General features: G+C 48.4%; 7 protein-coding genes across 7 annotated transcripts; 2 read left to right on the top strand and 5 right to left on the bottom strand.

Moving 5' to 3' along the window:
- Nucleotides 1-1,261: 1,261 nt before the first annotated feature.
- Nucleotides 1,262-2,251, bottom strand: N7506_000325 (dienelactone hydrolase family protein; the record flags this gene model as incomplete). Its single annotated transcript, XM_056949621.1, has 3 exons — nt 1,262-1,778; nt 1,859-1,940; nt 2,017-2,251. 3 exons carry the CDS (start codon nt 2,249-2,251, stop codon nt 1,262-1,264), a joined length of 834 nt encoding a protein of 277 aa, XP_056815536.1.
- A 336-nt stretch (nt 2,252-2,587) lies between these two features.
- N7506_000324 (alpha/beta hydrolase) lies at nt 2,588-3,684 on the bottom strand (the record flags this gene model as incomplete). Its single annotated transcript, XM_056949620.1, has 4 exons — nt 2,588-2,868; nt 2,918-3,188; nt 3,244-3,588; nt 3,637-3,684. The coding sequence occupies 4 exons, from the start codon at nt 3,682-3,684 to the stop codon at nt 2,588-2,590; spliced, it is 945 nt and encodes a 314-aa protein (XP_056815535.1).
- A 402-nt stretch (nt 3,685-4,086) lies between these two features.
- On the bottom strand, nt 4,087-5,797 carry N7506_000323 (uncharacterized protein; the record flags this gene model as incomplete). Its single annotated transcript, XM_056949619.1, has 7 exons — nt 4,087-4,173; nt 4,234-4,377; nt 4,442-4,639; nt 4,689-4,903; nt 4,954-5,094; nt 5,151-5,569; nt 5,625-5,797. The coding sequence occupies 7 exons, from the start codon at nt 5,795-5,797 to the stop codon at nt 4,087-4,089; spliced, it is 1,377 nt and encodes a 458-aa protein (XP_056815534.1).
- A 959-nt stretch (nt 5,798-6,756) lies between these two features.
- Nucleotides 6,757-8,367, bottom strand: N7506_000322 (aldehyde dehydrogenase ALDH; the record flags this gene model as incomplete). Its single annotated transcript, XM_056949618.1, has 3 exons — nt 6,757-7,940; nt 7,990-8,189; nt 8,243-8,367. The coding sequence occupies 3 exons, from the start codon at nt 8,365-8,367 to the stop codon at nt 6,757-6,759; spliced, it is 1,509 nt and encodes a 502-aa protein (XP_056815533.1).
- Nucleotides 8,368-9,208: 841 nt separating this feature from the next.
- On the top strand, nt 9,209-10,096 carry N7506_000321 (dihydrodipicolinate synthase family protein; the record flags this gene model as incomplete). Its single annotated transcript, XM_056949617.1, has 1 exon — nt 9,209-10,096. The coding sequence occupies one exon, from the start codon at nt 9,209-9,211 to the stop codon at nt 10,094-10,096; it is 888 nt and encodes a 295-aa protein (XP_056815532.1).
- Nucleotides 10,097-10,271: 175 nt separating this feature from the next.
- N7506_000320 (Zn(II)2Cys6 transcription factor) lies at nt 10,272-12,577 on the bottom strand (the record flags this gene model as incomplete). The annotated part of the gene is made up of 3 exons (XM_056949616.1): nt 10,272-11,312; nt 11,361-12,292; nt 12,349-12,577. The coding sequence occupies 3 exons, from the start codon at nt 12,575-12,577 to the stop codon at nt 10,272-10,274; spliced, it is 2,202 nt and encodes a 733-aa protein (XP_056815531.1).
- A 929-nt stretch (nt 12,578-13,506) lies between these two features.
- N7506_000319 (alpha-hydroxy acid oxidase) lies at nt 13,507-15,050 on the top strand (the record flags this gene model as incomplete). Its single annotated transcript, XM_056949615.1, has 9 exons — nt 13,507-13,600; nt 13,653-13,686; nt 13,740-13,842; nt 13,893-14,127; nt 14,203-14,355; nt 14,406-14,480; nt 14,543-14,796; nt 14,845-14,921; nt 14,975-15,050. 9 exons carry the CDS (start codon nt 13,507-13,509, stop codon nt 15,048-15,050), a joined length of 1,101 nt encoding a protein of 366 aa, XP_056815530.1.
- Between the last annotated feature and the right edge of the window lie 213 nt (nt 15,051-15,263).

The raw sequence follows: 15,263 nt of genomic DNA, 5'->3' as shown, positions 1-15,263 counted from the left end.
TATTTCCGATCATACTTTCGAGTTGCAATCGCAAAAGATCCTGGTATCTTGTATGCAATACTGGCAGTGTCTGCCAGACACATTGAAGCAGTACACTCAACATACAACGAATCAGATGAGTATGAACAAAGGTGTCTTGGGGTTCTGATCCCAACGCTCAACAAAAACAACGCCACGCAATCACAAGGTGACTCGGTGCTTGTGTCGGCATTGCTCCTACGGTTGCTTGATGAAATGACAGGTTGACCTATCACTTTCCCATAATACCTTTGATTGGAGAGTGCTAACACATAAAACTTAATAGACCCTGTTGACTCCGATTCCACAATCAGACACGCAGTGTCCGCACCGCTGTTCCTACGGATACGACAGCCCGACACACACCCTTCGGAGCTGAGCAATGCAGCCATGGCTATTGTTCTTAGACAAGAGATTCATGTTGCAAATATGACCAAAAGACCCGTTGAGGTAGGTGGACTGGAATGCGGCATTGAAGATTCTTTGTGGCCTGCATCTGATGTTATGTGGACTTGTCGGATGATGTCGCATGCAGCGCGAGTCACCAATTACGCATACAGCAGTGATCCCCGGAGTGAAGCTCATTGGGATCAATTGTGGGGGTACCTTGAGCGATGGACCCTGAACAAACCCACTTCATTCAAAGCCCTAAACCGATGGAATGACTTAAGCTTACTTCAAAGACCCAACAACCGGCATGGGATCTTCCCTGAGATATACTACATACACGATTGTTCAATCGCTGGCCACCAATATTTGGAGATATGCAAAATAGTGTTGATGGCGCATGATCCGAGAATGCCGGCTTTGGGCTTGGGTCACACAAGCTATAAAAGGGCCCAAGAGACGAGGATCAAAGAAGCAGTTCGAACTGTATGTGGGATTTGGCTATCCAACCCTGATTACGTGCCTGCTCGTGTGTTGGCTGGCCTGGGAATCGCACTGGCTGGCGAACTCTTCACGGATCCCTCCGAAACTGAGTGTCTTCTTGACATTATCTCCGAAGCTGAAATGCATGTTGGATGGCCATGTTTGAAAGTGAGCCCCCAGTTGCGGGAGTTCTGGTCGTTGAATGATGCCAATATCCACCCTCTACCGTGATCATTGATGAGCCCTGTTGTTTTTTTCTACAACTATGTGACTAGACTCGACAGCAGCTTGATCATAGTATCATTGATATGAAATTCCATACTTCCCCCTCAGGAAAACATGAAGTATCGGTAGATGGATGCATCCATCCTGCTCACAAGCTCGGGTGTCTCTCGAACCAATCTAATGCTTGGTTCTCCGCCTCATCGGCCTGTTTGGTTGCATCGCCTAGAACAAAATCGGCGCGAACACAAAACCCATGACCAGCCCCCTCATAAACCCTCACTTCCCCCTTCTCGGACTTATTTTCCATTTCGAAGACTTGTTGAATCTGTTTAATCTGCGGAGGCTTGATGACCATGTCCTTATCACCAAGCGCAAAGCTAATAGGTATCTTGATCTTCTCGATCTCGCTTGGGATCTCGAGAAAGCTCGGATGACCGGTGAATCCAGCGTTAATCAGGGGTTTGCCGTTTGATTCGATATCCTCGAAGCCAAGATTAACAATATGTTTCCCTCCCCAACAGAATCCGGCCCCGTAGATAGGCAGCTCGGAGCCTTCATTCTCTCGAACGGACTTGAAGAAGTCGCTCACGATAGGCCATGATGCTTCGAAGGAGTTGTACATTTTGAAAGGAATGATCTGGGTCATCACTGAAGCTAAGTAATATCTATCGTTTATTTCAGCAAGGGAATTCTGCGGATTCACAGGGTCTTTGCTCTAGTTTGTTGCAGAAGGGAAGTGACTTACGGCTTTGTGAGCCAAGTTGTCAGTCCATCCGTTCGGAGCAGCTCTTTCGTATTGGCTAGCATGCTGACGGGCGCTGCGTGTCCTGGAATTGCAATAGAAATTCAGCGAGTCTTTCTTTTTCGGAGAAGCGATTCTTTAGAAACGTAGGCAGTACGCACCATCCATAAAGTCGGGAAGATAGACAAGATATTTCCCCTTTTCAGCATAACTATCGGCAAGAATGCGATTGTTCACAAATTCCCAACCAAAAGCATCAGGCACTATGATGATGATGCCGCGGTGAGGTGCATCGGACGGCGATGCAGTGTAGGCATTCAACCCGTGCAAGGTGGTGACCTCACCACGGGGGGTCCCTTCGTGCACATGGCCGTTGAAGCAATCGGGACACGACATATTTTCAGATCTGAGCGCAAAGTTCTGGCTGGGCGGTTTCTTGATTCTTATACGTGGAAGCTTGATGTTTTTGAAAGTCTACAATCAGAAGCTGGTCAGCTTGGGTATCATGTGCGGGCGCCAAAAAAGACGGAACTTATCCCCTTTGGGACCCCGTATACGAGGAACACATCAATGATGACCCAAGGATTATCCATGGTGTATATTATGAAATATAGCATGACACATCTGACTTTACTACATGGCTTGTAGTCTCTTGGGAGGCAAAATCGGTATTGGGTCCGTCACAAACCTAAGCAGGTTAATGATTTACCCCTCACACCCAAACTTACGAGGCTACTTCAACAGGAATTGAGCCCCTTCCACCAAGTCCGACCGCCAGCTCTTTGAAACCTCTAGATCTGGGCACGTAGTCCAGAATCCATGAGGCAGACCCGGATAGACATATAGTTTGGTTCCAATCTTCTCTTGCTTGAGAAGCTGTTCAAACAGCAAGGCTTCATCCCGCCGAGGGTCCCATCCACAAACGAAGAATGCCGCCCTCTGTGCCAGACCAGCATGTGACTCAAAGAGCAGGGAAGAAAGTCGTTTATCCTCGGGCGGCGCGCCATATTTTCCTGTATACAAGTCAGTTCAACAGTAATACTTTGCATCATTCTGACCTACCTGCGAAGTAATCAATGGACTTCCTTGTCAATCCTGGCGCGTTATTGATTTCATCAACGCTCAGAATGCGATCTTGATATTTTGCCGGACGTGCATCTGGATGACAGAAGCTCCCAGCTAGAAAGAGAAGACCTGTCAGCGGAGGGTATAGCCCTTCACGGACAGCCAAATGTGAGATCCCGGCTGTGAAGTTGGCACCAGCAGAGGTTCCACCTAGCAAAAACCCTTGTTGAAGGTTGATCGGTAGCTGGGCAGATCCATGAGATGCAACCTGTATTATCCTATGAGCTCCCTATCGCTCCTTGGACTGTGTGTTTGTGACATACCCAGCGTACAACATCAAAGCTGTCTTCAAATCCGACAGGAAACTTGTTCTCGGGTGCCAAGCGATATTCGACATTCAAGACCACCAGGGGCACTTGCGCTGCGAGGTTGCGGCATAAGGCATCATCCGTTTCTAGGCCGCCTGTGACAAATCCTCCACCATGCAGGTATGCCAGAAGCGCTAAGTCCGTGCCGCCAGTTTGTTTGTAGGAGCGTATGCAGATCGAATGGCCATCTCGGGCAGGGATGGTGAATTCGTCGATGTCCAGACCAGTTTGAGGAGTAATTGGAAGATGGTCCCTAGTCATGGGAACTCGGCGGGTGTTTGGGGGAAGATTGTTAGGGAACTTCCTGCAGTCAGCGAAGGGGACACACTTCCACGTGGGGATACTCACATCAACCCACTGTGGGTGGGCATTTGCCAGATGTCTATACTCTGCCATTTCCAAGGTCGGATAGAAAGAATCAAAGCTGAAGAAGTGGGGATAAACCCTGTAACAATCAACGACGAGCGTGCTTCTAGGTTTAGATGTTTGCTGATCAGATTATAATCTAATCAGATCGAAATGCGCGGAACAATCTGACCACTTTCCTAATCGGTGCTGGTGCCGAACGCCAAGAAGCCAAGGTATCATCATCCGAGGGCTAGTGGGGGCCATTTGCTCAGGCTTTCTAATTTGTTGGCTTCTTGTGATCAAAGGAGGTCAAAATGCTAAACGGGGCCGGACCTCGATATCTCTCGCGTCACTTGAGTATTCGGTCATGGTAGTAACACAATATTCATTCAAAGCTCTAATATATTCAAATCATTCTCGAATGTTCTATAGTCTAGTCGTAGCCTACCTTTAGGCATTATCAGCAGTACATGAAAAACTAGCGCTGCCAGTACTGTCATGGATAGCTGATCCTGAAGCATAGAGACCGAGAACACACTGGATTTTGTTAGTCAAAGATCTCTCCAAGGTCGGAAGAATCCCAGCGATATCACTCACCAAAGCGACGCCAACACAGATAGCAAAGACATTGAGTATCGTCAACATGATTTTCTTGGGCGACGAGAACCATAGCCCTTTGTTCATGTGCAGCCAGAACATGCCAGTGAATCCGAAGGTAAACCAGCTGCCAAACAGAGCGGTCTGTTTTCAAGTATCATGGGTCAGTCCTCTATTTACAGACAGGTCTTACGCAGGTAGCACTTACGATCAGGCTAAGAAGATTGTTAAACACAGGAATTGCTTCGGCGATGACCCAGGCGATGACCCAAAGCACGAAGGCAATGGCCACCCAGGAGCCAGTGGAGATCCAATCTCTCTTGTGCATCCGGTCTGTGCCAGCAAACATACGGACGTAGAGCGATTTTGCGGCAACATGGCCGTTGATAACGCCAGCAATTACAATCTGATAGGGTAAGCATTTGAGCATAATTCAGTGAGTGATTTGGCCTTACTGTAGGGAGCGCAATTCCGTAGGCAATCTTCGAAATCAGTGGTCCAGCGGAGCCAAGTGCAGGAGAAGCAACATCGGCACCGGTATAGCGATAAATGACAACCGCGGCGACAATGTACAGTGTCATGTCAATGGATTGCAGAAGTGCCAGAGCTTTGGGGAAATCTCTCGCGTCCTTCAACTCGGCCATGAAGGTAAAGAAAGTGTTGTGACTGACTGTGAATTGTTAGGCTGGGATCTGCAGTCTCATCTTAGGCTGTGCTCACCATATGAGAACGCGATGTTACATGCCGACATAAAGCCCGTCACCAAGTTGGCTTCCGCGACTGCACGGACGGGGGCACCATTATCTTGTATTCCGAGGGCGATCATCGTGACCACGACGGCAATGAAAATACTAATAAAAGCTGTTCCAAGTTAGAATCGAGAAGTTGTGAGGAAAGGCTTCCAAGGTCAGGCTTACAAACAAGTGATAGCCAAGACATCTTTTCAAGAGTTCGAGGAAGGGAAAGGATCAAGGAAAGGATCAAGCCAACAACACCAAACACAATCGAACAGGTGCCATATCCGGTGATCGTATTTAGAGCCACGGTAAAAGTCAAGATGTGGCTAGCCATCAGGAAAATCAAGAATAGGAGTTGACCAGTTCCAAATAGTTCTCGACCAAAGGGACCCATTAGAACCTCCCCGGCATCAGCCATACTCGAAATATGAGGATGTCTCAACTTGAACTGTCCAATCACTAGACCTGTGTATGTGGCAAGTAGTCCAAGGCCGATAAGAATGATGAGTCCTGGAACCAGACCGAGTCCAGCTATAGCAGCTGGCAAAGAAAGGATTCCCAACGAAATTGTCTCGGCGACCATCAGAAGGCCTCCTTGCCTGCAACAGCGAATCAATAAACGAAGGAGAGAGATCACAGGCGCTCAACACATACCACCACTTCAAGACTTTGTACTTGATTTCGGCATTTTCTTCATTTCCAAAAGCATCCTGTCGCTCTTCAGTGGGAGCAGGCTTTTCCAATTCCCCGTGTAAACTTTCTGTGTCTTCAACCGCTGACTCAACATCTTCATTGGAAGTGGGTAAATCAACAATTTCAGACCTCATATTGAAAGATCTCATCATGGATTGAGGTGGAGGATAAGGTAAATGTCTTCTTAAGTGATAATAATACTGCAATGATGAAACAGGGTGAATAGAAGCATAAGAGCCATTGAACCATTGGGAAGGGCATTCCCTTGAAACCCGGGGATTGCGGGGAGCCACTTCTACTCTCCTTCCATTTACAGACAAAAAGATAGCCACTGTTGTCTCGCTAGTAGTCGGGTTGTGGAGGGCCTACTGACCGGTATGGGGTAGTTTGCCATACTATTAAGCATTGCGATTTAGAAAACGCCGAATGGCATCTCAATTGATAGCATAGATAGATTCTATCTCAATGAAACATCCAGGTGTTACTACGGAAATTACAGACAAGATGATTAATATGAAAATGCGTAAAAGGTCTTATCTACAAAGACGGAATCGCCTGCTGGCTCAACTTTAGCGGCCTTTTTTTAGGGCAAAGTTGTATTTTCTGGAGACTAGTGGCGTGAAACAACGTGGTTGGATATAATTGCACAAATTAGTAAAGTAGACCAGGGCGAAACTACTCATGGATATATGATCTCCCCAATCCCCATCATTTACCCCGGGTTTATGGCCTGTCTTTTCGTCAAAAATTCTGGGGTTAACATCGACGGGGTCCCGCAGGTTGATCGTCCGGAGTCGCTTTCCTTTTCCATCCATGACCAACTCCCCCATGTCACTATCTGCCTACTTTACTCCAGAGCAAGAATAAATCACGCAGTTGAATCCACCGGACCCACGAGTAGTGTATGAGGCTACACATCAGTTTAGGGACTCTTTGAGGTATGGCAAGTGATTCCGATGAAGATACCCAGGTTACGACTCCGACATTTCTAAGCTGATGTTGTAATATTTTTGTCGTGTTTATTTGAAATCATTTCTAGCGTGAAAATATGTGCATCAGAATGCTTATTCTATCGTGTAATCAATATCGGCCTTCATAGCTTGGTGCCCATGTTCACATGGACCGCCTTAGTCTGGCTGTAAGCCTCTAGACCAGCCTCTCCCAGCTCACGCCCGATACCACTCTGCTTCACGCCTCCGAATGGAATGCGGGGGTCGCAGTCTTGACTGCTGTTGATCCACACCATACCGGACTCGATCTCCGCAGCGACGCGGTGAGCACGCTCCAGATCGCGCGTGAAGACAGATGCACCAAGACCGTAAGTTGTGTCGTTCGCACGGCGAATTGCCTCTTCCTCGTCGTCGAAGGGGAAGATCACTACGACCGGACCGAAGATCTCTTCACGAGCAATGCGCATAGAATCGCTGGCATTGGTAATCACGGTAGGCTGGATAAAGTATCCGTTTGCGTTCTTCGCATCTGTGGGCTTGTATGCAGCACCGCCAGTGATGATATTGGCACCTTCGCTCTTGGCGATCTCGAAGTAGGAGAGAATGCGATCGTATTGGGCGCGGGTGACCTGTGGGCCCTGGAATACAGCCTCGTCCCATTGGTCACCGATCTTCACGCTCTCAACTGCTTTTTTGTAGCTGGCGGTGAATGAGTCGATAATATCGCGGTGGACATAGATTCTTGAGGTGGCGGTGCAGATCTCGCCCTTGTTGGACATGATTCCGGCATGCGACCACTTGACAGCCTGGTCCAAATCCGCGTCTGGGAACACGACCAGAGGGGACTTGCCACCGGTCTCGAGTGTAATGTTCTTAAGGGTGCCTGCGGCCATCTTCATAATCTCCCGAGCAGTACCCGTGGATCCTGTAAATGCGACCTTATCCACCAGAGGGTGTGAGGCGAGCGCGGCGCCTGCGTCGCGTCCGTAGCCATTGACGATGTTGACGACGCCAGGAGGGAAGCCGGCCTGCTTAATCAGAGTTCCGAGAATAAGAGCACTCAAGGGAGTCTGCTCAGCAGGCTTTAGCACAACTGTGTTTCCACAAGCTAATGCGGGACCAAGCTTCCAGGTGGCCATCGACAGGGGGTAGTTCCAAGGAATGATCTGGGCGACGACACCGATAGGTTGGCGAATTGTGTAAGCGAACTTTTGGGGGGTTGTATTGATGGTTTGACCGAAGGTCTTATCGGCCCATCCACTGTAGTAGCGAATTGTGGTAATTGCCTCGGTGAGGTCTTCATCGACGGCGACATGGTAAGGTTTTCCTGAGGAAAGTGAGTGATTGGCCGCAAGTGATATAAAGTCCATACATACCATTATCCCATGCATCGATAGAAGCGAGCAGCTCTCGGTTCTCTTCCATAAGATCGGCAAGTCGGGCCATCAATTGGCCCCGCTCCGTGGCGGGGAGCTGCTTCCATGAGGGATGCACCAGGGCCGCCTTGGCAGCGTTCACAGCACGATCGACATCTTCGGCACTAGCAGCTTGGACGGTGGCAATGGGCTTGTCGGTTCTATTCGGATGGTTAGTCTCATGAAAGTATTGCAGCTGTTTGTTATGACGTACGCGGGGTCGATAGAGGTGATGGTCTGGCCCCCAGTTGCGGGCACAATCTCGTTGTTGATAAAAAGTCCGGTGGGCTGCTTGTAGCTCCGACCGTTGGGAGTGACGATATCGACGAAGAGATCCATTTTGGTTTCGAAAATTGAGCTGGATTCACTTTGGAGGCGCGTGGTGTTTGATATAAGACGTTTTCCATGTCGCATCGTCCAACCACGTTAAGCCCGATCTGGTAAGTCCTTCCGGCGCATCGGTCAATTCAGAAAGCGACTCCATGCACGCCATTATAGTTGCAGGCTGCAAGTCAAATAATCACATTCCAATTGCTTTTCTTATCCGACTCCAACCGTGCCTTTTCCTCACTTGTATTGTGGGGAAGTCGAAGTCAAGTGCCAAATCGACTTAAGAGACCTCCCGGGTACCTCATGACTCGAGATACATATTCCCCAATATTGTGTCATCATGGTCCATTCCTACGGCTAGCTTCTAGAAGTACTGTCATATTGAACTACTGTGATATTCTGTGCAGCATACTTGCAGCCTTAAAGTAAATAATGTTAGGACACATTTTACTTAGGGCTGCTCCTCAGAGATATTGATTTATTCCTAGCACAATTTATCACAGAAGATCATCAAAGCCCCGGAAGTCTGATGTTTGGAACTAGCTATAGCATCTTCTACCTAGTACCATATACACATGCAGTAATTGCGACAGTCCGAAAAAAATGAAGCGGAGTGGACACGGTGATGCTGGTATTCCCTTTTGGGAAGTGCATCCCGAAGGAGCAAGCGGTTCCTGCATTTGCGACTCGAAGTAAATAGAACCACCAACATCTCCAAATCATGTCGAAATGGAAAGAGACTCCACAAGAGAGTCAACTATATCTAGATCATCATCGCTTCACCCAGCACATACTTCCAATTCAAACTTCAACATCTACCTTCTCCTTTATACCTCCGTATACCTTCAAAATGTCTCTTCACGGAATCCTCGTCGCTCTTATCACCCCATTCAACGATGACCAGACTGCCATCGATGAAGGTCGTCTCCAAGCTCACATTGAGCACCTCATTAAGGCCGGCGTGCACGGTCTCGTCCCCGGTGGCAGCACCGGAGAATTTACCACAATGACAGTCGCCGAGCGAAAGCAGCTGACCGAGCTCTGTGTCAAGTTTGCCGCTGGTCGCGTCCCCGTTGTCGCAGGAACGGGCAGTCTCTCCTCCACCGAGGCCGTTGAGCTCTCCGCACACGCAGCCAAGGCCGGTGCCGCTGCCACTATGGTCGTGCCTCCATTCTACGACCCCGTCACCCTTGAGGAGCTCCACGAGCTTCTCGATGAAGTTCACAAGGCCTCCAACCTGCCTATTGTCTACTATAACATCCCCGGTGCATCGGGCCTCAAGCTCACTCCCACTGAGATTGCCGGACTTTCCAAGGTCGGTGTTAAGTATCTTAAGGATACCTCTGGCGATGCACCTGCACTGACGGAGCTTATCTTCAGTCTGTCTGATCAGATTACCTCTTTCAATGGTTGGGATACTTTGACATTCTACGGCCTTACCGCTGGTGCCCCCGGTGGTGTCTGGGGTGCTGCAAACATCATCCCCGAGTTGGCTGTTGAGCTCTATAATGCAGTTGCAGTGAAGGGTGACTTGAAGCTCGGACGTGAGCTCTGGGCCAAGGCTTTCCCTATCTGCAAGTTCCTAGAGTCACACAGCTACTCCGCGGCTGTCAAGACCGGTGTTGAATTGATTGGCCAGCCTACCGGTGGTCTGCGCAAGCCCTTCGCTCTTCTTAAGCCTGAGTTGCGCGCTGAGTTGAAGCAGCTTTTGGAAAAGGCCGGTGTTAAGACTGTCTAAATTTGCTATGTCATATAATTATATAGAATTTTTGATGCTTGAATGTTGATATGACGTCAGTTTATTGAATATGCTCGTGAATTTCCAAAACGGCTGCGTAGGTAGTACAGGTTCATAAGACATGTTAGAAAGTCAATCGTCACAATCGATCGAGTAATAAACAATCTTGCAAAAATCAACAGAATAACGGCCAAGTTTGCCCTTGCTGCACAATGTCCACCCACGAAGGCATCGATTCCCCTCGATTAGCAGTAAGATGCTCATCCTGTTTGCTCCATACTTCGCAGATAATATTTCTCGCGGCCGAAAAAGCGGCAAATCCACATACCGTACTGGCCTTGTCCAGCAAGGCCATAATTGCCTCACGACGAGGGGCAGAGATCGCTTCGCAACCAGCAATGAACAAAGGCCACGCCGTTCCCGGGCCAGTCGGATCTTCTTCCGTCCTTGTCGCGCTGCATGCTTCGAGTGCTGTAATGACACTATCAACGTGACCTTGTAGAGCCGCTGGATGAGTGTGTCGGATTCTTTTGTAGAAGAATATCACTAGCGCGGCATTTAAAGCTTCAACCATGTGACCATGTGACTTGGAATCGGCATGGAGCTCTAGAACACCGGCTCTTGTGCGACCCAGACTGAAGGAGCAGATCATGTTCTCTAAACGCATGCTGCGCCTTTGGAGTGTTTCCCAAGCTCTCAGGTTCACATTCTTCCCTACCTCTCTGGCAACACAGAATGTTTCCAAGACATTGGCTAGTCTTGTTGTCTGAGACACGAGGCTAAGCCATGTCTCTGGAATCCCGTAGATCTGCTTGTACAATGTTTCTGGGTGGCTTCGCGAGTCTTGGAGATGGATGTCGTAAAGGGCAGAGGCTTGATCTTTGGGTTCATCAATATTGAGATCACTATCTGAGTTTTGTGTTTCGAGGCGAAGAAAATCATCAAGGCGAGGGTTTGGCTCGGAAACTTCCGACTCGGCTGAGCTTCTCAATGACCGAGCTCTGAAACGAGATCCGAGTGCTTCGAGAGATGATGAGGAAAGATTATAGTCATGTAAGACAAAAGTGCTCTCTCCAACTATTCTCAGCCAGGTGTAGACATGATGTAACAGGCGCGCTTTTTTGGATATCTTTGTTTTTGAAAGGCCTCGTAGACGTAATAACCGCTCTGCGTCAATCATAAAGCACCGAGCATGCTGTTGCTGGCCCGACATTATCTGTAAACGTCAGAGCTGCTTGCCATAATCCTGGGGGCAAGCACTTACTGTGTACTGTATAAGAATACATGCAGCCATCAACTGGTCTTTGTATTTTGCCTTTTTCAGACCTTGCGTCTCATAATTCAAGGAAGTTTGCATGTGATCCTTCGCTTCCTGGTATGCTTGGTTCGCCACCTGCCACCAATATTCAGGGGTCTTCGACGAGCTCGCAGAGGGGTTGAGAACAAGATGAATAGCAGAGCAGGCAAGCAAACCAAAAAGGTTTGCCATTCTTGCATGTGTTATTTTCTCGGTGCCAAGGAACGTCGTATCACTGTAAGTAACAACTGCCGCAGGGACGTTCAGTATCTTCCAAGGTGACTTTTGTCGACAAGGAATAGCCATTATATGGGGTATGACGATATCTTGGAAGTGTTTCAGGAGACATGGTGCATCTTTCAATGCATCTATATCAGAGGATATTGGCTCTGCCGGAGTCTGTTGTGGAGTGAGTATCCGAAGGAATTCATCGTTGTGGCCTGATTCAGCTGGCAGCAAGCCCATTTCGTGGCTCATATCAAATGATAGATCATTGGGTATAGTCAGAGCGCTATTTGACGTGAACCCTGATTGGTCTGGACTAAAGCTCAACAAATCGGACCAATGAAGAAAGTCGTCAATATGAGATAGAGAGTCAAGTATCGAAGACGGGCTAGGGTTCTGCACGTCCTCGGGGGCCACAGTTTCCGGGGCTTCGATAGCTGTGGCTAGATTCGGATCAATGAGATCCACATCAGGATCTATTTCTGCCACTTCGAGCTCCGGCTTCTGTGGTGCTGAGGAGAAATCAAGGACCGCAAAAGGGCCAATGACAATGTCACCTTCGGCAACCCGATCCGGGTCTCGCAGTCTCAAGTCGACTTCTGCTAGTGATGCATCAATTGAGCCGGATACCAGGTCGGATCCTAAAGCCGCGCTCATGGAAAGTCTAGATTGCTCTAATTTATATGAGTAAATGGAAAAAATCACAAGTCAACTGAGGGCTCGCTCTCACCTGTGTAAAGATGCCTTCTCGTACCACGCCGAGTGCCTTCAACTTCTTCGTTGCTGTCGGAGCGCATCCAAAGCACTTGATCGGAGTATCCCTCGCATGGCACGCCAAGTGCCCGACATGTTCGGCAAACGGGCCGTTTCTGGTCGCATTTGACATGTCGACGTCTGCAGGTGCTGCAACCTCCGAGCACATGGGATCGACGAGGTCGGGGTCGCTTAGAGCTCACCATAGTGAAAGGATCATAAACGTATGATTTCTGATTTATCAGGAACTTCTTGAACTTGTCAATGCTTCCTATGTCCCAAACACGAAATCTGGAGATGGTCACCCCGCAAAAACTCGGAGTCGCCTCCCCGAAGATAGCCCCGCCACCCTTATCTGCTTATCTGCTCGGAATCGCCTGCTCTTTCCGTCCACTCCCCCAACTTCCACTCAACTCCAACGCCAAAAGCAAACACCATGTAAATAGTGCTTTCACTAAGTGACCACCATGCTCACAAGGGATATGCCTTGGGGCCAATCTCATAGATGAGCACGATTATTTTCAATGCACTTGGAACTGTGAGAGCTAGGGTACGTGCCTTAGGTACACCGAAAATTTACTTGCTCATCAGCGGCACCAGAAGTTGAAATTCTGCTTTCGTGCTGTAAGGTTTGAGGATGGGAAATTTGATAGATGCATTCTCATCCTGTCAATATCAATGGAACATCTGATTGTTTTTACTTGAGCTTGCAAGAGCACCCGTGCTTAGAGTCTTCGCAACACACGGCAAGTTATACTATAGTTTACTTGTAGCCAATCCAAGCTATGGGAGGTAATGTAACACACTTTGCTCAATCAGGATCATACCCGCTCACATGAATGCCCCATTCAACCAAATCGTTCCAATATTATCCTGTGACACTGTCCCAAAATCTCGACGTGGCAAGCGACTCCGGGTAATACTTGCGGGGACTGCCATGATAGGAAGCCAACCCCACAAACCAATGTACAGCAAAGGGAAGGTCATGTTGCATAGCTGAATTCGGTAACAAACTTGCCTCGGGATTGTCCTTTGAGAATTGTTCAAAGATCCTCTTATATGAATCGTATCGTCTTCTTTCCTTGTGCAACCCTTTTTCCACCCATCCCTGTTATCACGAACAAAGAGTATCACAATGGCCCACCGCGGAGAGACTCTTCACAAAGATGTGTGCTGCATTGCCGACCTGAAAAGGCTGGGTAGTAGTCGGCTGGCACCAATGGTGAGAGGTAAAGCTTCATTGCGAATCGACAATTCGTCGGCTTGTGCTGAACTCGACAGATTACTACAATGAAGGAGCTATGGATTTGATCACGTATGTCTTGAAGCTCAATTGAGCCATCCGTATCTCTAACTCTGCTCCCTCAGCCTCAACGAAAACGAAACCGCATATGATCGGTATAAGATCCGCCCTCGAATCCTGAAAAATGTTGACAAGATCGACACAACCACCGAGATCCTTGGAAGCAAGGTACGTGCGACAACGCCAATTGTCGAAACAATCTAACCATCACACCGAAGGTCTCGCTTCCTTTTGGCTTCAGTCCCGCCGCATCTATGAAACTCGCGCACTCCGACGGCGAGCTAGCAACTTCTCGTGCAGCCGCAGAATACGGCCTCTGCATGGGTCTCTCCTCCTACTCAAACTACCCACTTGAGGATGTCGCCGCACAGGGTACTGGAAACCCATACGTGATGCAGATGTGTGTTTTGCGGGATCGATCACTCACAATTCAGCTTTTGGAGCGCGCAGAGAGTATGTTGTCATATTACTCCGGAGAAATCCAACATATAGTTTCGACACAGGCTGACCCGGTTATTCATTTTCCAGAGGCGGGATACAAAGCACTATTCCTATCTGTTGATGTGCCTGTCTTAGGAAAGCGACTGAATGAATATCGCCATGAATACACCATCCCAGAAGATATGGCATGGCCGAATATCCTGAGCCACGGCGCTGACCACTCGGATCGCACCGATTATGGTATGTTGCAAACAATATGACGGGGGTAATTTCAAACTGATAAAATATAGACCCTAGCCTTGATTGGGAAGCCACTATTCCTTGGTTGAGAGAGCACACTTCTTTGCCTATCTGGCTCAAGGGTGGTATGTACTAAACATTGAGGTGATGAAACATGGACTCCACCCGCTAATTGTGTGACATATAGTAACCACCCCCGAGGATATCGAACTCGCTCTCAAATACAACGTTAACGGAGTCGTCATCTCCAACCATGGAGGTCGTCAACTGGATGGGATGCCATCGACACTAGACGCTCTCCGTGTCTGTGCGCCTATCGCCAAGGGACGTATCCCGATCGCTGTGGATGGTGGTATCCGACGAGGTTCCGACATTTTCAAGGCTTTGGCTTTGGGAGCGGACTTCTGTTTCATTGGACGAATTCCATTCTGGGGTCTTGCTGTAAGTGGGCAAATTGTGGCTTTTTTGAACCTTCGCTTACAGGTTTAGTATAACGGACAAGACGGAGTAGAATTGGCGATTCGAATCCTTCGCCAAGAATTGCGCATCACTATGGCCCTTGCTGGGTAAGTTCTTCTTGTTTTCTGGAACCCCAAATAAGTGTTCTAACTGCATTCAGTTGTCGCTCCATCAGCGAAATTCAAAGTTCGTATCTCTCCATTCTGCGACCGGATGGGATATTGTCCAAGCTGTGAGAAATGAGTCTGAGCTTTCCATTGTCGAACCCACAACCCCCTGATTGAAGGATCTAATTTTAGCCGGTTCATCTTGGGTATTAGGCCTGCTTATTATGGAGTAGATTTTATAATAACGGGTCGATGTTTATCTGCTTAATTTCTTTTTATTTGTTTGCCTCTGTAACCCATCCCACAATCCTCCAGGGCCACAGAGTAGATAATCCAACTTAT

This window comes from Penicillium brevicompactum (assembly GCF_028827555.1).
Source record: "Penicillium brevicompactum strain IBT 35665 chromosome Unknown utg000001l_segment0_segment0, whole genome shotgun sequence".
Classification (NCBI taxonomy): Eukaryota; Fungi; Ascomycota; class Eurotiomycetes; order Eurotiales; family Aspergillaceae; genus Penicillium; species Penicillium brevicompactum.
This window is presented reverse-complemented; position numbering and strand designations above follow the sequence as displayed.